General features: G+C 42.6%; 1 protein-coding gene across 1 annotated transcript; it reads right to left on the reverse strand.

Moving 5' to 3' along the window:
• Nucleotides 1-1,848: 1,848 nt before the first annotated feature.
• LOC112124544 (butyrophilin subfamily 3 member A1-like) lies at nucleotides 1,849-18,672 on the reverse strand. The gene is made up of 10 exons (XM_026662623.1): nucleotides 18,603-18,672; nucleotides 16,037-16,384; nucleotides 14,565-14,840; nucleotides 12,770-12,871; nucleotides 10,904-10,960; nucleotides 9,759-9,785; nucleotides 8,279-8,305; nucleotides 6,051-6,071; nucleotides 3,716-3,742; nucleotides 1,849-2,984 (listed from the first exon to the last, which is right to left on the reverse strand). The coding sequence occupies exons 1-10, from the start codon at nucleotides 18,670-18,672 to the stop codon at nucleotides 1,849-1,851; spliced, it is 2,091 nt and encodes a 696-aa protein (XP_026518408.1).
• Between the last annotated feature and the right edge of the window lie 8,318 nt (nucleotides 18,673-26,990).

Raw genomic sequence — 26,990 nt, forward strand, 5'->3', positions numbered from 1 at the left:
TTGATGGTGGTGGTGAGTTTTAATTTAATTTTCAGTTGAAATATATAGATTTTGTACCCGAGCTTCAGTTAAAAATAGCATGAAAATAAACCTGACCACATCAACTATATTTTTATTAGAACACTGAAAGTAAAAAAGGAAAACTTTGTAAACCAAAGGCATATTCTTCATATTTAATGTAGAAACAATAAAACCATCAAATTAAACCTTACTCTTTTGATTACAATACCACAATACAATAAAGGCAACAGACTCTTTCCCCACCCCTCCCCCACCCCCCAAGTTTTTTTCTTTATCTTTGCTTTAGATTATTTATTTATTCCTATCCCATTTATTTCCTTTTCTAGCTAGAAGTTTGTTTTTGGAACATATTGATAATATTTACATGAAAATACTGACCAAGCCTATGAACCTATATTTCAGATATTGCCTCTACTTCGTTAACCTGCAGACTCTATATTTCCATTATGTTCTTTTTCTCTTTTGTTTCTATTTAGGATATTTTTTCATGGCTTCCTCACTTTCTATGAGCTCTTCCTTGTGCTTTACATTCCCATCCTCATTGCCTGAATTTGTATGTTTCCACACACAAAAAAAAACCCCACAAACACCTCCAGGGTGTTTTTGATTAAAGAAAACAACAAGAAGAGAAAACAAAAGTAATGTATCTTTGAGAGCACTGTGTGTGTGTATGTGTGTGTGCAAGCGTGCAGAGGTCTCCTTGGGTATTAGCTGCCAGGACCCTCTACAAAACAGCTACTCAACTCAGTATGCAAGGCGTGTTCTTAAACATTTAAAGGTATAGTGAAAACATTTCAAAAGGGTCAGATTTTTAATGGTGTTTATTGAAATGGGAGGTAGGCACCTAAATACCTTTAAAAATCTGACCCTAAATGATTTAGTAGAGTAAGTCCCCTTTTCAAAAGTAATAGACTTTTGGGAGCCTAAGGATCTGGCTACAGTTGATTTCAATGGGAGCTAAGTGCCTAAATAGCTTTGAAGATCTGAGCCTAAGTGCCTAAGTCACTTCTGAAAAGGGACTTAGGATCCTAACTCACCTAGGCACTTTTGACATTTTTACCCCCAGTACACAGAAAGCCAAAGGCTTTACAGTTTCATAGCTGCATGCAACATAGCACTGGCATTTTCTTTCTTTTTGTTTTAAGTGTGATAAACAGGAAGATTATACACACAATCCAAGTATAACATTATGGGCAAATTTCCCAAAGGTAGAGGCTCACTTTCCCTGTAAAATATGCATTTGTGCACTAGCAGTCACACATGCAGTTACCACAGCTGCAACTGTAAATTAGCCATTTGCATCCACATTTATCTATTTGGGTGTCAAAGTAAGCAAATGTCCATTGACACCCCAACAGCATGTGAAGCAGTGGTCCATGCACCTTCTCTCCCTTTCTGAAACATGTTGGTCCTATTTACTGGGTATGTAAATGGACATAAGTAAGGAAGTGCAAAAGGTAAAGTTCTCTGAGTAACATTAACTCATCCACACACAGTGTTTATGACTGGCCTGAATCTTGTTTCTGTATTCATGCTGCATGATACCTTATCCCATGAGTGGTCATACTGAGGTCAATAGGACTGATGTTGGAATAAGGTGTTATTCCACATGAGTAGGGATATCAGACTCTGGTCCTGCAAAGTGAGGGGCTTCATTCTATCATCCACTCACACTGAGTACCGCACCAAATAAGGGTAGCACCAGCTGATCAGATGTGACTGTAAGAACCTTCCCTTCTGCATTTCCTGACTTTAGTGTATTTAAATTCCTAACCTTAACAGTAACACCTTTTTATTTAATTAGTGTGAGTTTTAAATGCATTATCACTAATCACTGCAGTTTTCCTTTGAATTCAAGGGGGAGGAAACATCTGAAGTGTCACCATTTCCAGACTCTCTTTGAAGCAAGGTTATTTTCAAGGTGTCAGCATTTGGATCTGATTCCCCTGTCATATTTCCTGACTCTGAAATCTGCAGAACAAGAGTGTCAGCTTCAGAGATTTCCTCTGGATTCATGTTCTGAGTGTTTTTCTCTTTCTGATTCCTTTTACTCTGTGAGAGGGCTTTTGGCAGGTGGGGTTTTTGCAGGTGGGCTTTTGAGATCTCGAGATTTGGTGTTTCTTCCCCCCCTTCTTCTTCTGTTTTATCCCCCTTTCTCCTTTTTGGGTAGGGGAAGGACTTTTGCAAATTTTTGACCATAGATGACCAAGCACTGTTTCCTTTCACATTCTGGTTTACAAAAGCAGGGTGCTGTCCAGGAGCTGGGGATGTTTCTTCTGTTGCAGATGGCCCTGTGTTGTTTCCTGCCTCTTCCCTATTGTTGGGGGCAGGAGGCTGTCCTTGGGTTTTGGGAGTTCCCTGATTAACAGGCGGACTGACTGGTAATTTCTGAGGGAAATCCCAGTCGCTGGGAGGGCAGATGCTGAGGGGTTTCCCCTGGTACCCCCCTGCAGTGTAACCAAGGCTGAGGAACGGGTATACTTTATCAGAACTTTCCACAGGAATCTCCAGAATAAGGCCCATTGCACGGACACTATAAAAGGAGAGACTCTCCCCTTCTAGATCCAGATACACCCCAACCACTGTCGGCGTCTCATCCCAGTTCTGTATCACAGTGTCAGCCTTCTGGGGGTGATACTCCCCCTTGGATTTCCCCAGAGCCCAGAACCCCCCCTCAGGGGGTCTCTCCAGACTCCCCTGCCTTACTTTGTCCCTCACAGTCTCACTCAGCACCCCCAGCTCCCAGTCCGGGCTGTTCCCTACTTCCACCTCCCAGTACCCCCTGCAAACCACACCCTCCCCACCATGATCCTTCCTGGCCAAAAATCCCTCCCTCCCCACAGCTATCAGGGCACCGGAGGGGGAAGCCGGCCCTGGGGAAGGGGGTTTGTGTTGGACTGTTCTGCCATCTTCAGACACGGTGCATTCAGAGTGTTTGTAACTTGGATCCAGGGTGACGGGAACTGGGAAGAGAGACCAAATTAACCCCATTAGCTACTTGTCAGTCAGGGACTCTCAATCCCACAGGAGAGGGACTAGAACACCCCCATTAGTCATGGTTCAGTCAAGGACACCCCTCCCCCAATCCCACAGGAGAATAATCCCATTAACCATGGATCAGTCAGGGAACCCCGAGGGAGAGGGACAAGAATAACTCAGTTAGCCACAGGTGAGTCAGATCTCATTAATAATGGAAAACTTGAGGAGAACAGGAAGAGCTTCTAATGTTAAGGCAAATATTTTAAGTAACAATTAAAGTAAGAAGTCCCCCCTGTTTTACTTGTGATAGGAAACTAGATTCCAGCCTTTACTTCCTGCATCAAGATAGTGGCATCCCCACATTAGGGATATATTTGAAACTTATTTTCTTTATTTTAGTGTATGAAAAGCACTAGATCTGGGCTGAAGGAGCTGTACAATTATCAATAGATCCCACTCATTTGATTAAAAAGAACAGAAATATACAACTCATATTTGATTGTTGTACAAATACCGGCTTTTTGACTGTATGAGTTAAAAAAGAAAGAAAGAAACTTCCTACAAATGTTAGTATCTGCTATTAGCATAGACCCTGCCTTCATATCTAGACCTTAAGTCCCTTAATCCTTCATATATCATTGCCATCTCCTGCTCCCTCGGAGTCTGGACAAAGAGCCCTAATAAGGTGGCAGTCTAATTACAGAGTTAAACTCACCCATGTAGCTCCGAGCCCTCCTGAAATCTGCAAAAGGAGAATCACCAAGTTAATGGAACTCAAGACTGTGAGAATTCATATTTGGCAAGTTTCTCCAGTCCTCACTCAGGAAAAGTCCCATTGACTCCAGTGAGAATACTTGCAACAGGAAAGAACTAGCCTGTAGCTCTACAACTACTTTAACTCTCATATTTTTGCTTTCATCTGTAGATCTCAAAGTGCTGTATAAAGGAAAGTGAATATTGTTATAGTGAAAGGTGCTGACAGTCTGCCATTGGGGTCTTGGAGGGAAGACAAACACATAGGGTGACCAGGTGCGGGTTTTTGACCGGAACGCTTGGTCAAAAAGGAACCCTGGTGGCTCCGGTCAGCACCACCGACCGGGCCATTAAAAGTCCAGTCGGCAGTGCTGCGAAGCTAAAGCAGGCTAGTCCCTACCTGTGCTGGCTCCGCGCTGCACCCCAGAAGCAGACAGCAGGTCCAGCTCCTAGGCGGGAGGGCCACCGGGCTCTGCATGCTTTCCCTGCCCCGAGCACCCGCTCCGCACTGGCTAGGACCCGTGACCAATGGGAGCTGCGGGGGGCGGTGCCTGCAGGTGAGAGCATTGTGCCGAGCCTCCTGTCGCGCTTCCACCTAGGGGTTGGACCTGCTGGTTGCTTCCGGGGCGCAGCGCAGAGTCAGGACAGGCAGGAAGCCTGCCTTAGCCCCCCCACCACTGCGCTGCTGATTGGGAACTGCCAGAGGTGAGCCCCCCCAACCCTGAGCCCCAACCCCCTGCCCTAGCCCTGAGCCCCCCCAAACCCGGAGCCCCCTCCTGCATCCCAAATCCCTTATCCCCGACCCCACCCCAGAGCCTGCACCCCCAGATGGAGCCCTCACCGCCCCCTGCACCCTAACCCCCTTCCCCAGCCCAGAGCCCCCTCCCACACCCTGAACCCCTCTGCCCCACCCCCAGCCTGGAGTCCCCTCCTGCACCCCAAACCCTTCACCCTGGCCCCACCCCACAGCCCACACCCCCAGCGGGAGTCCTCACCCCCTCCCACACCCCAACCCCTTGCTCCAGCCCAGAGCCCCCACCCACACCCTGAACCCCTCATTTTGGCCCCACCCCAGAGCCCGCATCCGCACTTAGAGCCCTCACCCCCTCCCACACCTCAACCCTCTGCCCCAGCCCAGTGAAAGTGAGTGAGGGTGGGGGAAAGCGAGCCACCGAGGGAAGGGGAATGTAGTGAGTGGGGGGCATGGCCTTGGGGAAGGGGCAGGGCCAGGGTGTTCAGTTTTGTGTGATTAGAAAGTTGGCAACCCTGCAACCATGGAGATTGTTAGAATAAATGGGGTGGGTGGCTAAAACCTTTGTTTCTAACAGTAGGAACAACTCTTCAGTGATGCAAAACAGCTGGATATAAAGGGAGGAACTAATGTCCAAGAGAACTGACAAGCCATGTGGCCAGGGGGTGAGAGTAGGGCTAATGGGCTCTCCTCAGAAGGAAACACAGAGGCTGAGGCCTATCAGAAGGCTGTGTGTTTAAGCAGTTGCAGTAAATAAGCAGCAGGAGTTGTGTGTATGACCTAGGTGAGGAAGCAGAGGCTGAGGGGTAGTGGTTTCTCGGGCACAGGACTAGCTGGAATGTCTGGTGTGGGATTTTGGCAAAGGCTTGTGTGCTGTATGTTCACACTGCTGTTCAGAGAAACAGCAGGACTTGTGTATATTTCTGTAATTAAATGGATTACACCAGGTATTACCTAGGCTTTGGGTCACTGATCTCATCTGTAAGCAGAACCACCCCACAAAGCCCTGAATTTCCACTCAACCAATATCAGTCTTTGTTTCCCAATGGGGAATCTGAAATCCAGAAACTGGGAGTGCCTTCTCCAAAGTTCCTCAGGAAGCTGGGGGCAGACTAGGGTGACCAGATGTCCCGATTTTATAGGGACAGTCCCGATTTTTGGGTCTTTTTCTTATATAGGCTCCTATTACCCCCCACCCCCATCCCGATTTTTCACACTTGCTGTCTGGTCACCCTAGGGCAGACATTTGACTGTCTAGACCCCGGTTTGTTGGGCCACTCTGTTGCGAGCACTGCAGCACTGAGAGAAGATATTGCTTCTGCTCAGAGTAGGATTTGTGTCTATGTAGCACTCTGTCTCACTCTAGTGCTGGCTAAGCACCTCAAACTGGATAAACCTGTAACAGACTTGGTTAAGGAACTAGGCTTTTTAGCTTGGGCAGCAGATGCTCCTGCACGAAACTCCAACTTCAAACCCTGTTGCTGACCCCTCTGGAGTGTCAATGTTATATATAAAAAGACATGAAGCAAAAAATGGCTTTACTTACCTAGTTCTGTGACTGCTCTGTCTGAAATGAAAAGATATTTACTTTTATTAGAGCAAAGGGCACAGTTTACTGGATGTTTCCATAAATGTAGGAAAAATAAAACTAAATTAATTTAGATTTCATACAGCATAAATACAGATTTTCAAACTGAGGGCTAGATTGTCTCTTCTCACTGAAAATCTCAAGGGAGTGAACAAGAGACACAGGCTGCTTGAAACACATTACAGGGAAAAAACGAAAGGGAAATCTATGATAGCTTTATTTATATACAGTTAAAGCTTCAGTCCTTGCTGTAGCTCATCTCCATTGGCTTCTCAGAGTCTTGCTATTGTAGATGTAGTCCAAGGAGAGGTAGATGAGCACAGGTGAGGGACCCAGAGTTCCAGAATAAATGCAATTTATTCACTGATTCTACAGATTTATCCGTTATTACACAAATCATCAATTTGCTCCAAGTGGCTGGAGCTCAGAAGAGCACCACTGCTTTTGGTTTTCCCATTTGAACTTCTGGAGTCTGAGAGTCTCCCTTAAATTCTGTTCCTCTCCAAGGGGAGGGGGACAGTCATATCTTTCCCTGAATTTTCTGTGGCTGTGCTGTGAGCTAGGCTATTTCCCAGATTATTTTTCTGTTAGGAGCGAGGGACCTTCCTCCAATAGGTGATCTGGGGAGAATCTACCAGATTTAGACAAATCACCCAGGGTAATAGTGGTAAAAGCAGTGCCTTTGGCTCAGAAAATGTTAAATTTACTCAGTAGCTAATTTTGCACTTGACAATATTTACTGCTATTTTCCTCAGAGCCAGGTTTATTGTAAATTGGTTTATTATAAATGGACAGATAAAGGGACAGAAGATATTTTGTATTTCTTTTTAATTTACTTTAAAGCACCCTGATGCTAGGGTGAGGGGAGCCATAATTATATGCAAGTTATATAAAATATTCAGTACAAATATCAATATCATTATTGCAATGGTGAGATTGAGAAATCAGGCACTTAAAAGTCAGGAAATGCAGAATTGAAGCCAAAGGCTAAACCGTTGCTCTTCTTCCAGTGCTCTAGCTTTAAAATACGGACTCCCTTTACATGACTATAAATTGTTTATCAATTAATAACATGTATTTTAATACAAATAGGAATTTCCTACATACAGAAAATTACAGTAAAAGTCAGGCTGGACAGCTGTAAGAGAGTGATAGAAGGCAGGTGTATTAGCTAGGGTGCCCAGATAGCAAGTGTGAAAAATCAGAACAGAGGATGGGGAGTAATAGGCACCTATATAAGACAAAGACATGAATATTAGGACTGTTCCTATAAAATTGGGATATCTGGTCACCCTAGTATTAGCCGTAGAATGATAAAGGCCCCTTTTTCCCTATAAGCCGAAAAGGGGTTACCTCACGTCAACAAGCGACACCTGAGTTTAATGAAGGGCTGACTGAGACCTTTGAACACCCCTCTTCTGGTGAATAGAGGGAAGGGAGACAAGTTGTGCTGGCTAGGGACAGCAAGGAGAAACACTTTTTTAGGGTGGGAGGTTGTGCTCCTCCTCCTCACAGGGGAAGCTAGCTACCTGACTGCCTGTTTAGGAAAAGGATGGGCCACCCTGGGGCCAATAACAAGGACCCCCTATCCCTGACCAGAAAAAAGGTAGGGAAAGTCATTCCCCTTTGTTTTAAGTTGTGAATTTGTTTCTTTTGTTTGGTGCAAGAGCATACCTTGGACTTGCCCTGAGGCCTATCAGGAAAATAGTAAGAAATAAATCCCAAAACACCATCTGTCTGGATTGGGGCTGATTTATTCCAGCCCTCCGCCGCCCCCTGCCAGAGGGGAAAGCGCTGAGTCCAATGGGTGAAGGAGATGCCTTGCCACAACAGTGAATGTAATCTTTAAACATAGCTTGATGTTGAGGAGTTACTAAATCAAGTCTGAAGGAACTCAAGTTCAGTAGTTTTAATGATATGATTATTTACAGTCACCAAGCTGAAACTTTTTCATTAGTTTTTAGATTACACATTGAGAGGAAGGATGTAGGGGGGAGAAGGTAGACTGTTAGCAAGCATACTGAAAAAATTATATCTAAGGTCTGTTGATACTACATATTACTCACTGTTTAATATAATATCCCTAGAATCCCCTTATATACCTGTGTTTCCAAATTCCCCATAATTCAATCTACACTGTACAATTATAGCTGCTTATTAATTATGTACCATAAAACAAGCCCTACCAAGTCGTTCCCGCACATCCTGACACTCTGTAAAAGGAAAAAGACAAAGAAAAAGCTTTGATTATCAGTTTGATATTTTAAAACAGAAATTTCAGCTCATGCTGAGAAATACATATACTGATTCTCTGGATAGAAAAAGGCAAAACTAATGATCTCTATAAAAATGGTAAACAATCAATTGTTACATCTAAGGACTGGTCTGCACTAGAGAATTAAGTTGACCCAGCTGTGTCACTCAGGTTTGTGAAAAATTCACACCCCTAAGAGACATAATTAAGCTGAATTAAGTCCCAGTGTAGGCAGCACTAGCTTGACAGAAGAATTCTTCCATCAACCTATCTGCTGTCTCTCAGAGAGGTAGTTTACAACAGCGATGGAAGAACCCCTTCCACTACTGTAGCATGTCTAGTGTAGACATAGCCTTCTATAGGACAGATCTAGAGTGATTTGCTGGTACAGCAATATCAATGAGGGGAGTGATACTTTTACAACACTGTTATGCCAGCAAAAGCCCTAGTTATGCTTGCAAAAAATGTAGCTTACTGTGGTTCAGCCAGTAAAATAAGCTATACCAGCAAAAGCATTTTTTTTTGGCCAGTATAACTGCATCTACAGTTACAGTAATCTCATAAAAATATCAAACCCTTAGCCACTAGATTTCTATACTGTCAAAAAATTTTCTAATGTAGATAAGGCCATGACCTATTTACATGTAAAAGTTTGAACACTGCCTAATTTTTAACTTAGGGAATTGATTGCTTCCTCCCCCTCTCCTCCTTCCCCCCCCACCCAAAGTGGAATGTATTTGTAGCACTGATTTCCCAGAGGAACTAGTCTGTGATAGGAAAGTCTAAGTGGATTTAGTTGCAAAGAAAGATTTGCAATTAATTTCTGATACTGTGGAGGTGCTTTTAAGAGACTACAGTTAAAACACAGTAATATTAATAATAATGAACAGTGCTAGATGCTTGTTCTTGCCTGTCAGGTGCTTTTCTTTGCTCTTCCAAACTGCAGGTGGCTTCTCAGACTAATAATACTTATCTAGGGTGAAATCAACCCAGTGGTAGAAGGCTCATGTGATGCCTATGCACCATTTAAGTCACTTAAGTTCCACTTAAGTCCTATTTGAGTGGTGTGTAGGTCTTGCACTGGCTCTCTGCATAGGAGGGAACTGCACCCATCTGTCTTTACAAACAAATCCTCACAACACTCCTTGGAAGTAGATGAGTATTATGTTCCCTATTTAGAGATGGGGAAGCTGAGGCAGAAAGGATAAGTGACTTGTGTAAGGTCACACAGGATATTCATGGCAGAGCCAGAATTACAGCCCTGGCTCTCCTGGCATCTACCCCAGACCCCCTGCACTATGTTGTACTGTCTGTGAACATGTCACAGTATTTATGTCCCATTGTTTCTCTTGAATCATAGTGTGAAAACCCATATCTGACATTCTCAGTCCTGAAAGCAATTTTTACTGTACCTGATTCCAATGCCTTCCTCTCAGTTTCTGCATGGGAGAGAATGACACGTTACTATAGAACTATGTGATGATTTGTAATACAAAGTTGATACAAAACACCTCCAAGAATGTTCTTGGAGGTTATGATTGATAGGAAAGTTACCAGTTACATTAATCTCTCTGAATATATTTTTCTCTCTCTGAATGCTATCTTCCCATGGGTAAACAAACAATACATGGTTTTGAAGGCACTGTCTTGAGTCCTTGCTTTTTTCATACTGATCACAGATCCTGGAGGGAATTCTTTTGCAGGCACCAAACACAGTGCTTCACCACCCTCCTAGTGAAAAAGTTTTTCCTAATATCCAACCTAAACCTCCCCTACTGCAACTTGAGACCATTACTCCTTGTTCTGTCATCTGGTACCATTGAGAACAGTCTAGATCCATCCTCTTTGGCACCCCCCTTCAGGTAGTTGAAGGCTACTATCAAATCCCCCCTCACTCTTCTCTTCTGCAGCCTAAATGAGCCCAGTTCCTTCAGCCTCTCCTCATAAGTCATGTGCCCCATGAACTTGGGATTCATCATCCTTCCTCTTTTTGCCTCTGAGGATACTGTTCAAGGACCCTGAGCATACTCACACCTCCCTGATTTCATAGTAGGGGGGGTGCAATATGGCAAATAAAGCTTTTCAGGATCAGCCCCTAACATAGATTTAATAAAACATGGGGTAAAAATAGGTGGGGATATGGAAAGAGGACAAAATATCATTGAAAGAGTGTGAGATGAGCTTATTTTTACACATGCACCTTGAGATCAATGCAATGACTGACACATTGTCATCTGGCTTAGTGACATTTATTTGATGTCATAAGACATTTAAGGGAAGCTGTCAGGATGCACAGGCCTTATCATACAACATGTAAGCAGCAGCGGAGACAGATTTCCCAGGAAGAAATAGACATTTGATTCAATTTATGAGCAAAATAGATATTAAAAATAAATTGTCTTGTTTAATAACTTTATTAAATGCTTTATATTATGGTAGAAGATAAAGAGTTATATATTTAAAAATCATTCCAGAAAAATTCATTCCAGTTAAAATAGAGATGTCAAAACTGAGTATAAACATAATAAAGATAACTTAAGAAAGAGAAATACATTACCCTTTTCTAAGAAAGTCTCTTTTTTTGATCTTTTTTTCTCAGAATCCTTCTGCTTTGCTATAAGATTAAAAATCAAAGATTTTGGTGTGCTAAGTAAGTTGTTTGGGTGCCAAAGAGATACAAATAAAACAGATGTTCACCAAAGTGCTTGAACTATTGAAGTAGAAAAGATGATAAGTACAGTGCACATTTGTCATACTATGCATGGTTGGCAGAAGGAAGAATTTAAATACAGAGGAAGCTGAAGGTTTAAGAGAAGGGGAGGGACAAGAAATATAAAATGCTTCATGAACAATTTGAGACTTGTGGAAATAGGCATCAATGATGTACACTCTAATGATATAGGACATTTCAATATGCATAAAAGTATTTTGAACTGATAATGTCAAACTGCTTCTTAGCAGCGTCTTTTCTTCTGAAATTGTTCATGCCCATGAATTGTGGAATTTGTATTAGAGTAATATTTCCTCTGATTACACATGTATTCAGACCTGCAAACAATTAGAGATGTTTGAAAAACATAACAAAATGCTGCTGACGTTTTGGCAAATCTGAAAACATTTTCCATTATGCTGTGTTTTATGAGAGTCCATTGTTTTATTTTCCAAATTTTCTGTCAAAATATTTTTCAATCAAAATTGTTTTGATTTTAGATGCAGAAATATTTTAAAATGAAATTTTCTGATATTGAAAAAAAATGTACCGTGTCTCTCAGTGACCAGTCAAAATCCATAATACAAAAACAACTAATCAATAAAAATGGAAAAAATAATTTGTAAAACAAACAACAGGCTAATTTTAATGATCTACAGACTGCTGAAAAATTGGAAAATTTTGAAAAAAATGAAACATTTTTGTAAAAATAATCCTTTAAAAAGGACCACATTTTGATGGGGAAAAAAAAATCTGACAAGCTGCATTCCTAAGTGTAGTGCTTACTACTGTGAGTAATCTCATTAAAGCCCAGTGAAGTCAGTTGGACTATCCATGGCAGTAAGCACTATGCACAATAGCTTTTTTTCCAGGATCAGGCCTCAACATTGTGCCTCTCCTCCCTCCTTTTAATTTTGTATGAAATGTGTAGATTAATATATTATAAAGATAGAAAGGACCACTGTGATCATCTAGTCTGTATAACACAGGCCGGAGAACTTTCTTCCTAAAAATTCCTGTTTGAACTGGAACAGATCTTTTAGAAAAACACCCAGGCTTGATTTAAATATTTCCAGTGATGGAGAATCCACCACAACTCTTGGTAAATTGTTCTAGTGGTTAATCACCCTCACTTTTAAAAAATGTATGCTGTATTTCCAGTCTACATTTGTGTAGCTCAAACATCCAGTTGTTCGATTTTTTTGTACCTTTATCTGCTAGATTGAAGAGCCCATTATCAAATATTTGTTCCCCGTGTAAGTTATAGAATGTGCCATAAAGTAACCCTTAACCTTCTCTTTGGTAAACTAAACAGATTGAGATATTTTCTAATCCTTTAATCATTCTTGTGGCTCTTCTTACACACTTTCCAGTCTATCAACATCCTTCTTTGAATTGAGACCACCAGAACTGGACACAGGATTCTAGCAGCAGTCACACCAGTGCCAAATACAGAAATAATAGAATCTCCCTATTCAAAATACTAAAACAGACAATTTTAAAAATTTCTTCTTCTAGTACTAGATGTTAATCAGAGATGAACAAACATTTAAATTAATTAATTGATTAATTAAAAATCCTGAAGCCTTTTTGAGCACCAATAAACATTGTAGTTACATTTAGTTTGATGTTTGGATTTCAATTGATTACAATTTCATGATTATTATTTCCCGCTTTGTGGAGGGACTTTAAACATGCAAATAATGAACTTACCTTTATAACCCCAAAATGCACAGGCACCAATCACAAGAAGGTCTAAAGTAAATAACACCCAGAATGCAGCAAGCCATGGAGAACCATGAGGGAAAATATCACCTTTGAAAACAATATATATAAAAAAAAGTCATCCTGGAAACAGGCCGTCTTTTTCCCGTGCTTAGAGGAACAATGGGTTAGGCTCCATGGATGTGTGAAGCATAGGAGTTGACTGGTTTTTGCAGTACAGAATATTGGCTAGACCCGCAACTGACGTAAATGCCATTGATATACCCAGCTGAAAATCTAGCCCTTGAGCAGGAGAGCTGCCAGACTGGATATCCCAAATTCACTCCTGCTCTTATACTGCCTGTTTTCTGTAGACCAGATTCTGACACCCTTTCTTACAGTGAATTGTATCTTACTCTTTAAAACCAATGGGACTAACTTCAAATTCAGTGTTGGCATCGTAATCTGTTCCTGGGTCCTTAGCAAATTTGGGCAATGATAAAGACACTTGACCAGAGTCCCAGCTAATGTAAATTGGTACTGCTCCATTGGAGTCAATGGGCCAGATCCTCAGCTAATATAATGAGCATAGCTTTATTGAAGTCAGCAGAACTACCACCATTTACACCATCTGAGGATTTGGCCCTCTGAGTCTAGATTTCACATGCCAAGATCAAGAAAATCAGATTCTACCCCTGCCTTGAGTGAATGATCAATGAACATCACTGCACCTTCTTCAGAGGTAACAGTCACCCCAGGGTAGGTGGCCAGCTCAAGGCTTCTTGGATTTATGTAGGACTACCATGGTTCATAGGCCCTGTTCTGGCCTTCTGCACTGGGGGAATTGTACCCCAATATAGTGATTCCTGACATTTGACTGGGTGCTATTTCATACCAGTTTGGAGTCTGAAGCTGTCCAGTATCCATTGCTGGTTAGCACACACAAGTGAATAGGAGTCAGATTTAGAGAGAGATGCCTTGTGAGAATAAAAATTAGAAGTTGGTCTCCTATTGCCACTAAACAATTGGTTAATTTATCCAAATTTCAATAAGTCACCAGAACGGTGAGATGGGTGATGAGCTGAAATGACTGATTATTAGTAATAATCATCTCTAGCTCTTACATAGTGTATTTTATCAGTGGATCTCAAAGGGGGTAAGCATCATTATCCCCATTTTACATATGGGGAAACTGAGGCACAGAGAGGAGAAGTGACTTGCCCGAGGTCACCCAGGAGGCCAGTAGCAGAGCTGGGAACAGAATGCAAGTCTACTTGGTGGGGGAGGGATAGCTCAGTGGTTTGAGCATTGGCCTGATAAACCCAGGATTGTGAGTTTAATCCTTGAGGGGGCCACTTAGAGATCTGGGACAAAATCAGTAGCTGGTCCTGCTAGTGAAGGCAGGGGGCTGGACTCAATGACCTTTCAGGGTCCCTTCCAGTTCTATGAAATAGGTATCTCTCTCTCTCTCTCTCTCTATATATATATATATACTGAGTCCCAGTCCAGTACTTCATTCACTAGACTACACTGCATGCAAAACATGCTTCTTTTCCTCCCAGCTCACCATTTCTCATGTTTCTTCTTGTCCTAATCCTACCCTGTGAGCTTAGTTTAGTTATCTGTACAACAACTAATGCAATGGGGCCCTTCTAACAGTGTTAGGGCAGCATCCTTCTGAGTTATGTGGGAAGCCGTGTTCTGCCACATTCTAATATCAATAATACAGACACTAGAGCTTGATAGGACATGACTCTGGACAGAGAAGTGGCTCCAGGGTTAAAGTATGATGCACAAGACTCACCTGAGAGGAGAACAACAGATTTCTGTTCTGTTTTCAGCAAGCTGTTCTGGATAACGCAGCTGATTTCTCCAGTTTCCTCTCCCAGGACGGTGACATGGCTCAGAACACTGAACAGACGTTCACGATCCTGCTCTGTTTTGGTCACAGGCTGCAGATCCTGCCCATTCTTTGTAACCCAGCGGAGTTCAGGTTTGGGGAACCACCCTGCTGACCTGCAGGCTAGGTCAATCCCCTGGCCCTGGGGACCCAGCACATCAATGGACACAGAGGCAACAGCTAAAACAAGATGGGAGAGATTAGGAAGGGATGATCTTCAGGGAAACAGCATTGTCCCTTTGTTATGGCTTTATTTTTAACTCAGGACATGGTCCCAGTTTCTGTGTTTTTCTTACTGGAGTTCAAAGAAATTCTTCACCTGCTTCTCCAGGGGATTTCAGATCATGGCGAGTCTCCACAGTAAATGGCAAGTTGTACGGCTGCCTGGCCTTCAAAATGCCACATGCCAATGCCAATACTCACGCCAGTCTACACTCAAAAGTTAGGTTGACCCAGCTACATCGCTTCATCCCTGAGTGACACAGTTAAGCCAACCTAACCTCAGTGTAGACAGCACTAGGTTGATGGAAGAATTCTTCTGTTACCCTAGCTATCACCTCTCGGGGAGATGGATTCATTACTGTAATGAGAGAACCCCTCCCATCACTGTAATGTACTGAAGTGTAAACAAGCCCATAGACAGGGCTCTCAGAAGGCTGGGCCTGTTTCTCAGCTCCCTAGTCCCTCTGATTTGGGCAAGGATGGAAGAGAGAAAGGGCTTTAAGCCACCTTCACTCTGTCTGTATTCTGGGGCCAGGTAGGGCCTGCCCAGCCCTCTGATGTAAGTTAGAGGAGCTGGTCTCCATGGGCTCTGGCGAGCAGAGGACATCCATAGTGCACTGTGCTCTGCCCAGGTGCCTAACACATCCCATTCTGCCCTTATATTGGGGCTTGGGTGCAGAACCATTACGCCAGCCACAGACCTACCCAGGACCTATTCTTGAGGGGCATTTCTGCCCACTTTAAGACCCCTTTACACTGCCAGAGCAACATAAGGAGGCCTTGGTGTGACTGAGAATCAGGCCCAGTGTTTCATAGTCTGTGCGTTTAGGATTCAATTGTCCTGCAGAGGCACAGCGCAGAGTTAGGGGCAGGTGGGGAGTTGTCCTACCCCAGAGCTCCTACCACACAGGCTGCTAACACAGCTTGCAGCCCCTTGAATAACTGGGCAGCTACACTGGTTGGTTCATATGGGGCAGCACCATGGATCTGCCTCCTGTTCAGCACCCTGAGGGCACTGGGAGGGACAGGGACTGGAGTTCTGCCTGGCCATTATACAGACTGCACACAGGAACAAGACTCCTTGTACCCTCTCCACATGGCACATCTACATCATGGCCAGGCAAAATCTGACCCTGCCCAAGGAAATCACCAACCTGCAATTTTAAGCTCGGTTGCAGCATCAGCGCTCCACTCGTTAGACTTCACAATGCAGCTGTACATTCCCTCATCGGCTGATTGGACGTTCTTCAGCTTTAAAGACACATTCCCAGAGGTGAATCCATCCTTCAACAGCGCGGTCCGGCCCTGGTATTTCTGCCCTGGCACATCCTGGCCTGGGTTGGCTCTGTATTCATGGACAGTCTCAATAGCTGCCTGGATGATTTTCTTCCACTGCACTTCCATATTGGCCGGCTGCGTCCCAGTGGAGATCTGGCAGGGTAAGACCACATCCTGGCCGACGATCCCAGTGACAGTTGGGGATGAGATGACTTCGAAATTCTCTGAAAGAAGCAAACCTAAATGAGGAAGTGTCTACACTGCAGCTGGAGGAGTGATTGCAGCTTGGTAGGCATGCCAGTACTAGCTTGAATCTAGCTAGCCTGGCTAAAAAGAGCAATGAACATATGGCGGCATGGGCTTCAGCTGTATAAGCCCACCCAGAACTCTGGGTACATACTCACATTCCTAGCTCACATAGGGGTTCATACTGCTGCATCTTCAATACTATTTTTAACCAAGCTAGCTAGATTCAAGATAGTACAGGTATTCCTACTGACTGCAGTGTAATTGTACCCTGAGAGTATGTCCAGAATAAAACCAGTGGTGTCTGTAATAGCCATGAATTCCAAGCAGTGGGGCAGGAATCTGTCTTCATAAATTAAAGAGTAGAAATACTCTGCAAATATGTAATTGATAGTTATTGTTATTGTTTATTAAGTGTCTGAAATCATTCTTCTTATTAAGAACCTGAGTTTCGCAGATGATATTGACTCATAACATTGACCAAGGAGGAATTGCAGAGAATTACTAACAAGCTAGATTGGGAAAGCAGAAAATTCAGCCTGAACATCAACACAGGGAAGACAAAAAATATGGCAATTGGAAGACAAGAGGAAGAGATAGAGATCAAATGTGGAGACTAAGAACTAGAACACGTGGGGAAAAAATGAGGGCTAGTATCAAAGAATGGGAATTGTGAAGATGACGTAAAAAGAAAAAATGGACTAGCTGTTACTGCATTTGGAAAACTGCAACATCTGGAAGGCTCAATACGTTTCAATAACAAAGAAACTCTCGTGCCAATAGTATGCTGCAGGTTTGTAACACTGGAGTATGAGGAAAGCTAACCAAGAGAAGACATTGCAGAAATGAACTGGCTGAGGGGGATACTGAGAGTTTCAAGACTGCAGAAATTTTTAAAAAATGAAGTGAGAAGAAAATGTCTAGGGCAAGAAACAACCCTGTTACAGAAGACTGAAGAAGGATAACTGTGATGGTTTGGACATGTGTCAGGAATGGACCTGAAAAGGATACCATATTGGCAATACATACCAGAGTGCAAGGAACTGGAAATAGAGGAAGACTGAGAATGCATTGACATACAATGACATAGAACAAAAAAAGAAAGGAAGCCATGAAGCTGGTTCAAGACAGAAAGTGGTGGAAAGACATCACTCGACCCTCATCATAGCTGCTGAGCTGAGAGAAGGGAATCAAAGAAGAAGAATGGAGATACATTTTTTTATTGCACCATTGGTATATAAGACATTGTATAACAGATAAAACATACCAAATAACCAGAGCCTGCCTGGGAGATCTTAGGGCTGCTCTGAGAGCTTGTTGAAAAAAGATACAATGTGTTTAAAGAAATGTAGAAAAAAGTAAAAAAAAATCATTTTTTTGTAAAACAGTTCACATTTTTCAAATGTTTGAAAAAAAGATTTTTTCTTTTTTTTTTTGGGTGGGGGGGGAGAGCACTGTCAGCTTTTTTCTCACTTTTCTCCTTTTTCAATGGTAAAATTGGAAAAGAGGGGAGGGAATGAAGAAAGGCAAAAAAGAAAAAGGAGGGGGGGGAAATCCCAAACTGATAAACTGATGGGGAAGGAGGTCTGCTGAAAAATCATAAATTTATTGTTATGAAAAGGACATTTTTCTATTGAAACAAAAGATTCAAATTAAAATTTCAACCCTGTGTTTGCCCTATTCCAGCCATCAGCCACCAGCACAAATGTCTAAATATAGACAGAGCATGATGTAATTTCCATTAGTGCTGCATATCCAGTTTAAGGTATAAGCTCAACCAAGCCAAATTGTGTGTGTGGGTGGTGGTGATGGTGGGGGTTCTTGCATTGGTCATCTTTCCCCAATGGCTAGAATTAGAGCAGATCCCCAGAATAGACCAATTGTACATCTCCACCTCGTACTGACTGCAGGTCCATGATGAACTGAGAACCTCACTGGAGAAACCAGGGCTAACAAAGAGTCTGAAACTGACAACATGCTGAGAACCTGCTGCGAGTTGCCGGCTCCATAGGCACTGAGAGCATCCAGATGCTTCCAGGACCAGATTTCCAGTGCCTCCTGAATAACCTGCTCAGTAACACAAACAAAAACATTCTCTCTGCTGAAACACAGATACCAGCAGGGGTTTCATGCTGGTTTAGGGTCTCTCCAGGGATTTTGTGCTGTGGAGAAGTGTTTTAACAACAATGCTTTTACCTGAAAAGGGAATCGCTGCTAGGAGTATGGCACAGAACAAGCATCTGGAGAGCTGTTCCCGTAGCTCCATGCCTCTGGTAGCTCATGTGGGAAGAGACGGGGGCTGATCTGAAATGAGAGCAGCAATCAGAACAGACACAGACACCTGATTTCTTGTTATTCCCCCTTGAAATACATCAGGTTGTTCCTTCCCTTCCTTCTCCTGTGTCTCTGTACAATGCAGGAAAAGCTGAACAATATGAGAGGGTGTCACTATGTCCAGCCAGTGTGGGAATGAGTGTGCGGGGGAGATCACATGAGAACCTTTGCTGTGGTGAAAGGGCCATTCACTGTCATGCTCCTAGTGCTCGGGGAGGGCAAGGCCATGTGATTCCAGCACCACTGCTGTCCAACATGGCACAGCACCTGCCCTTCTCCAGGGCTGCTAGAGGCACTGACTTTCCCTGAGGCACAATGGGCCACAGATGCAGGGCATGTCTAGGTTGCAGGAGTTGCCTGTGCGCTCTTTAATCTCGCTAGCTCGAGTCCTGGAGCAGTGAAGCTGCAGCAGCACAAGCCTCAGTCCAGGCTATACAAGCCAACCAGCCCAGAACCCAGGATAATTACTCCCAGGGCTAGCCTCTGCTGCCACTGCTTCACAACTCCAGGACCTGTGCTAGTGAAATTAAAGCTAGCTCAGGCATGTCCCCTCGAGCTGTAATCAGACCCAGTGACTGCAGCATAGACATACGCTTAGCTGCACCCAGTTCCAGCTGAATGTACTTTGATGATGTGGCAGTTGGGAGAAAAAAGTAGATTGCAACTCCCTAATTCTGGGACCAATTCTATGCCAGCTCTGGGGCTGCTCCTAGTTATGGCCCCAAATGGCCATTATGTCCGATCAGTTTAACTGGAGTTCTGTGATGCTCAAGACATGTCAGTTCATACTTCTCTGCCATACACCGCAGGAGCTGGGGTGGCACGCAGGCCAACACTTCACCAAGTTCTAAGCCAGAGGATTTACTTCCCTACAGAGAGAAAATTCTCAGCTAGGGATATCCAGCAGTTTTCCTGCCCCTTTGCACTCATCAGAGTCTCCAGGATTTCTGTTACCATGGGCTGTGCCTTAGGGTATGTCCACACTGCAATAAAAGACCCGCAGCATGGTGATGGCTGGGATTGGGTTGTGGGCTATAGATTTCAGTGTGGACGTTTGGGATCAGGCTCTGAAACCCCGCAAAGGGGGTGGTTCTCAGACCCCCAGGCTCCAACCTGAGCCTGAATGTCTACACTGCAGTTTTTAGCCCCGCAGGCAGAACCCAGCGATCCCAAGTTAGTTGATCCAGGCTCTGAGACTTGGTGCTGCAGGTTTTTTATTGTAATGTAGACGTACTCTTAAAGACACAAGTCACTAAAAAAATCTACATAAGCCATCAGCACAAAAGGGTTTGTCTACATGGGGCTGTGTTTGACTGTCTGAGGATGATCGTACTGCTGAGCTCAGCCTTCTTTTTACATGGACACTGTGGGCTTGACTCATGCGGGTTGGTACCCTGCACTCTGAACAGTCCTATTGAACTCAATGGCCAAGAGTTTCTAAACTGACTGTTGATTTTGGGTGCCCAGCTTGAGAGACCTTAAAACGGCCTGACATTCAGAGTGGGGCTCCTCAGCTCTTTCTGAAATTCAGGCCTCTTCAACATCTCTCAGATTGGGCACCCAACATGACTGGTCCATTTTGAAGCTCTTGGCCAGGGAGACCACTGGTAGAGTGAGGCGTTACTCAACAGGAGTGACAGCAGCAGAGTGAGGAGTAATCTGCTCCCACAGGTTATCTCTGCAGACTCCTGGTGGTATTTTTCACCAAGAAAACTTTCACTCTAAACTCGCCATGCATGTACGTGCCCTCTGCATGGGCATTAAGGCTCTGAACTTTTTTTAGGCCTTTCTGCTTCTTCCCAAATGGAGTGCACATAACAGACCTACTGGATCTAATGCAGCACAGATATTTAATGGTGTTACTCCAGGGAAGATTTTGACTCATTACATTGTCATTCACCCCCATCCTCTTCCTGTCTGTTGTCTCTCTCAGCCATTCAAGGACTTTGATATCCCCAGCGTGTTTATTGCTGCACCTCCAGCAATCTCCTCAGCACCAGTCTCAATGTATCTCTGTTATTTTATTACCAGCTCTGACATGCCCATTTGTTGCATTAAGCACACAGTGCAGAAGGTGTGGCACATACTGATATCATCAAACATTCCTCTGTCGCCTGACTCTGAGGTGTATGAATGTTCTCCTAGAGCAGACAACCAGCACACTCCACAGGGTTATCTAGTGGCGCTAAAGATTGTGCTGTCAGGATTGCCAGGTGTAGCCAAAACCTATTTCTTTCTCTTGTATCTTGTTGAAAATAACATGTAATTCTTTGTCACATATGAAAAAAGTCCATCTAAAAGCACTAGACATTATGATTCACAATAAATAGTTTTGATAAAGGCTCATTTGGCCCCCAGGGTTAGGATAACCATATTTCCCAAAGGGAAAATGGGACACTGCGCAGGGCTTGCCCAAGCCTCTCCCTCCACCCCAGCATGGGTCTGGCCCAAGCCACTCGCTCGAGCCCTGCCTGCCCTCTGCACAAGGCTATCGCTGGTCGCCTGCCTACCCCCTGCACAGGGCTGGCATGCTAGCTTGCTGCTATGCACGTTCCTCTGCACCACACCCCACATTTTTGACAAAACTGGGTATTTGTTCTATTTGCTCTTGCCAACTGATCAAGTCAGCTAGAGCAAACGGGACAAATGCCCACTTTTGCCAAAAAGTTGGGACGACTGGGACAGGGCTTTTAAAAGGGACTGGCCTGGCCAAAACGGGACATATGGTCACTGAACCCAGGGTAGGATTTGAAACATACCTATGGGAGATCTGAATGGAGAAAGAATGAGAAGAGAAGTTAACCTCTCATAGCAGAGATATCAGTGTACGCATTGCCCTTCCTCATAAGCAGAATTATTTTTCAGAGTCAACATAATGATATACTGAAAATGTGAGAGCACCTGTTATAGGCCCTAGTTCAACAAAGTACCCACATAAGTCCTTTTTGAGCTCAGCATGTGCTTTTCTGAAAAGTGATGGTTTGCTGAATTGGAGTCATTGTAAAGGCACATGGCTCTCCACACTATCATCCTAGTCAGGAGAGAAAGGCAGAAAGCTAAATACAATGAGATTCTTGTGATGTATTCAAAACTGTATTAAAAGTATGATCTATGACTTTAATTTCGCAGGGGTTTTCCTGGTCCTGCTTGCACGCAGGAGGTTCTGTATGGAAGCATGGGATCGGAGTCAGTGTGCAACCTGCCAGCTTCAGCTAGTGTTGGGAGAGTTGTGGGGCTCTCAGTTTTTTAGAGAGCAGCCTGCTTTCTCTCTCTCTGATTTGGTTCTTGTGTGTTGTCCTTTTCAATTCTAAGCAATAAAGTCATGTTATGTGCAACCTTCCAGAAAAAAGTATTTATGTTTTTATCTGGCTCCTGGTATATATGATGTGAACTTGACAGTTCTTCAAGTGAAGCAGTTTCCATTTGAAATAATATGTGAAAGTTTCCAGTCCATTTCACTGCAAGGTGCTGCAGAGAGGGGCTTTTGAGGGGAATCAGAGTTCTTATATGGGAGCTTTATGTTCTGCTGGTTGTGTAATTGTATTTTTTTTGTAATTTATGGCAGGGATGCCAAGATCCAGTTTTATTTATTTTTATTTTATTTTATTTTGGTCCCTTGAAATACGTAACTACTTATGCTAAACAATCTGTTCCATTTTGTATTTATCTGTGACATTCAGTACGTTTTCCAGATCTGGCAAAGAGCTCTGTGTAAACTTGAAAGTGTGTATCTCTCACCAAGAGAAGTTGATGATTCTTCACCCACATTGGCTCTCTAATTGTATTTGTTTATTTGTAATGTATGGCAAGGACACCCATATACTTGGCTAGACACATGTTTATTTTATTTTATTTCATGTTATTGGAAAAAATGGAAAACATAATCCCAACTATACATATACAATGGTGGGGTCTAAATTAGCTGTTACTACTCAAAAAAAAGATCTTGGAGTCATTGTGAATAGTTGTCTGAAAACATCCACTCAATGTGCAGCAGCAGTCAAAAAAGCTAACAGAATGTTGGGAATCATTAAGAAAGGGATAGATAATAAGACAGAAAATACCATGTTGTCTCTATATAAATCCATGGTATGCCCACATCTTGAATATTGTGTACAGATGTGGTCGCCCCATCTCAAAAATGATATATTAGAATTGGAAAAGATTTAGAAAAGGGCAACAAAAATTATTAGAAACATGGAACAGCTTTGATATGAGGAGAGATTAATAAAATCGGAACTTGTCAGCTTGGAAAAGAGATGACTAAGAGGACATATGGTAGAGGTCTTTAAAATCATGACTGGTGTGGAGAAAGTAAATAAGGAAGTGTTATTTACCCTTCTCATAACACAAGAAGTAGGGGTTACCAAATAAAATTGATATGCAGCAGGTTTAAAACAAATAAAAGGAAGTATTTCTTCACACAATACATAGTCAACCTGTGGAACTCTGCCAGAGGATGTTGTGAAGGCAAGACTATAACAGGGTTCAAAAAAGAACTAGATAAATTCATGAAGGATAGGCCCATTAATGGCTATTGAGCAGGATGGGCAGGAAGAAAGGTTACTGGGCTAGATGGACTTTTGGTCTGAGCAAGTATGGTCATTCTTATGTTCCTATGTTCTTATTTTAATTTAAAGCTAAATTTTAAAATAAATAAATAAATAAACTTGTCCCTTTACAGAGCAGTAGCAGAATTCAGGGCCTGGCAGGACAATTCCCCAATTACAGGACAAATCAGTGATACTGTTTATTTACTAAATGTACATGAGTCCTGTTCCTTTGAACCGGGTGGTAACAAACACATACAGACCACTCCCTTCTACAGAAATTTCTGGCCAGGCACTCCTGCCCTTTACTGACTGGCAGCTGTCTTGGACCTCTGCTTCTCTCACCAGACACTGCATCATAGACTCCTCTTTCTGCCTCAGCCTCTGAGTTTTTTGCTGTGGGAAAGCCCTAGTCCAGGGCTGCTCACTTGGCAAGATGACCCTGATCATCCACCCTCCTTTTGTGCTACCATTCTGAGGCCATATCTACTCTACAGGGACTATAGCAGCATAGCTACGGTGCTGTAGCTTTGCCAGCATATCCCCGAGATGCAGCCTACACTGACTGAAGGGGTATTTCTGTCACTGTTGGAGCACAACCCCGCTGAGCAATGGTAGCTAGGTCAACAGAAGCATTCTTCCATTCATCTAGCTGCGTCTATCTGAGGGTTAGGTTGCCATAGCTACGGCACTTAGGGGTGTGACACTCTGAGTAAATTTCCTAGACCTGAAGAAGAGCTCTGGGTAAGATCAAAAGCTTGTCTTTCTCTCTCTGGATTTTTCACATCCCTGAGCACAGCTGCCATATCAACCTAAATTTTAAATGTAGACCAAGCCAGAGACACAAGGTCTTGTCTACATAGAGACACTCAGGAAACATAATCTGACTGAATGTTTAAAGTGGATTAGTTAACTCACATTAAATCCTGATGTGGATGCTCTTATTCAGAATTCAAATGGCTTTATTGTGACCTTAATTTGGTTTAATTAAGGCCACATTAATTCTGAAGGAGAACATCCCCATCGGAGTTTACTACAGTTTAACTAATTCACCTTCATTCACCCCATTAGTTAATGCAGAATAATTTCCCTGAGTGTCTGTGTATGTGCAAGCCAAAGAAGAGCGCTTTGACCACACAGAACCCATAATAGCCCACTGGGGGAGGTTACTGTGTGATATCTTCTAAGGGGAATTTTGTGCTGGGGGTTATCCATCAATGACTGTAAGGTGTTAGCCATTTGCACCTTTCACCTTAACATTATGCACTGTTTCTTTCTTAGGCAGACAAAACAAACAAACAAACATAGTTTAGCCCCAAGTCTGGCCTCACTCATTTCTGAAAAACACCATGACTTCCCTTCTCCCCTATATCTCAAACAATTAGTATGTAAGAGCAGACAGCACATTTGCTGAGTTTATCTGTATCAGTTGTTTAGTCTGGAGTGCCTTTGAAATTTAATTTTGTTAACATCCAGCTTATAAGTGTTAATTTTGCCCAATATATTTCAAGATCCATTATTTTTAAGAATCAAAGTATTTACTGAGGGGCTAATTTTCCACTCACATTGTTTTTACACCAGCCTAACAACATTGGTGATGGAGTTTCTCCTGGTAAATGAGAGTTAGAATCAAGCCATGAAGCAGTAAAATGTACAAGGCCATATTCCCCCTTTAGCTACAACTTTGCAACTTAAGCAAAGTCAGTGGGTTTGGATGGTTTTAAATGAAGGCAGATTTTGGCCCACAGCGTCCATATTACAACCAGTCTCTTTACCTTGTTTCCCAGGTGACAGCAGTGCCCAGAAATGCCTTCTTTCATCTTTGGCTGGTCAAGAGATTGTGGGTAAAATTTTCAAAACATTTCAGTTATTTTACCCAACGTTCCTCATAAATCTTATTTTCAGCAAATAGTTTGATAAGCTCTATCTATATGAAGATCTCTATGAAGTTGCTACCCAGCTAATAATTATGACATGATGAAATATGATACCCTACAGGATGTGTAAGCTTTAATGTTATGAGACTTGAGGTGGAAGGTCAAGGGGGGATTTTAATGTGTCTATGGTCTTGTCTTCACTTGGAAAAAGATATGTTATAGTGCATGTTAACTAACATTTTAAAATGCTAGAATAGACAAGGCAGTTGGCTTTATCTTGACTTAATAACACTACAACTGCCATGTCTATGCTTAGGATTCTACTACTTGTTAATTAACGTATTAGATACCTTTTTCATATTGTAGACATGATCTGAATGACTTAAGAGCACGTTTCCTTGATTATTTAATGGGACTTGATCTCCTAGCTCAAATAGATGTTTTTGAAAAATCTCAAGCAATTATTAATGAACTGATCCTGATTGTACAAATATATTCCATTAATCTGTGAATATATTTATTATTTCTTAAGTATTTACCAAATAAATAAGATGGACCTGTTTTAGCCCATGACCTGTCTGTGACTACTCTTTATTCATGGTGTATGATTGGTCATCAGTTGGTATTAGTTCTGGTTTCTGGTTGAATGACGGAAAGTTTTTAAATAGAAGAATAACAAATCATAGAATATCAGGGTTGGAAGGGACCTCAGGAGGTATCTAGTCCAACCCCCTGCTCAAAGCAGGACCAATCCCCAACTAAATCATCTCCGTTAGGGCTTTGTCAAGTCTGACCTTAAAAACCTCGAAGGAAGGAGATTCCACCACCTCCCCAGGTAACCCATTCCAGTGCTTCACCACCCTCCTAGTGAAAAAGTTTTTCCTAATATCCAACGTAAATCTGCCCCACTGCAACTTGAGACCATTACTCCTTGTTCTGTCAGCACGTTATAGCCTCTTTGAGTGCTGCCCCCCTTAGATTGGTTGCTCTTCAAATGTTTCTATTTTATGATGTTTCTTGTCTTGTGTGTGAGTTATTTCCCTCCCTCCCAACACCCCCCCCACCCCACCCCGCAAGCAAACAATGCAAAAGGACCAAGTGCTGGACAATGTGTTTGCTCTGGTAGCTATAGAAGCAGGTGAATATGATGCTCTCTGATCAGATTGAGTCTGTTTTCTTTCCTGGGTTCAACACAAGTCTGATATGTGCCAAATTCGACTTCCTTTTGTATTTCTGAAAGCAACTGCTGTGATAGAGTATTGGTAGCACATTGTCTAAACCAGAAAACTCGTTCAATATCCCCCAGTACAATGAATCACTCCTGGCTTCTGCTGTTAGCATCACAGATAATATGACTAGGGCTCCATCGTTCTCCTGATGATGAGGACGATGATGATTGATGAAAATAGTGAATTTCAGATATGACTTTTCAGTTAAATAATTATTTGTTCTAAAATGTATATAACTTTTGAGATCTGTGAACACTCAGAAATATCTGGCAGCTGTCCTAACAAATAACATAATCCTATGAGTGACAGCAAACTGAGCACAGCGCTTTTATCCACAGAAATATTTAGGAAGGTTTTTTTTTTTTAAATATTGGACCTCTATATATTATTACAACACAATCTTATAGAGACAATCAGACAGAGACCTGTAAATAATAATAATTAATAATTAATAAATAACAAAAACAAAGATTTGATTTAATAGAACATCAACCAGATGAAGATTTCAAGCACTTTAAAATGGCGGATACATTGTATCATTCTTATTTTCCATCTGGTGGCAATAAAGGCTGAAGCTGTTAACATGTGACTTGC

Source organism: Terrapene carolina, unplaced genomic scaffold (genome assembly GCF_002925995.2).
Source record: "Terrapene carolina triunguis isolate 2854851 unplaced genomic scaffold, T_m_triunguis-2.0 Scaffold28838, whole genome shotgun sequence".
Lineage (NCBI taxonomy): Eukaryota > Metazoa > Chordata > Testudines > Emydidae > Terrapene > Terrapene triunguis.

Coding starts and splice junctions, on each gene's coding strand:
- LOC112124544 (XM_026662623.1), bottom strand. CDS start 18,672: ATGGAGCTACGGGAACAGCTCTCCAGATGCTTGTTCTGTGCCATACTC. Junction 12,872..14,564: donor ATCTGTTGTTCTCCTCTCAG/GTGAGTCTTGTG, acceptor TTGTTTTCAAAG/GTGATATTTTCCCTCATGGT. Junction 6,072..8,278: donor GGATGTGCGGGAACGACTTG/GTAGGGCTTGTT, acceptor TTTTCATTTCAG/ACAGAGCAGTCACAGAACTA.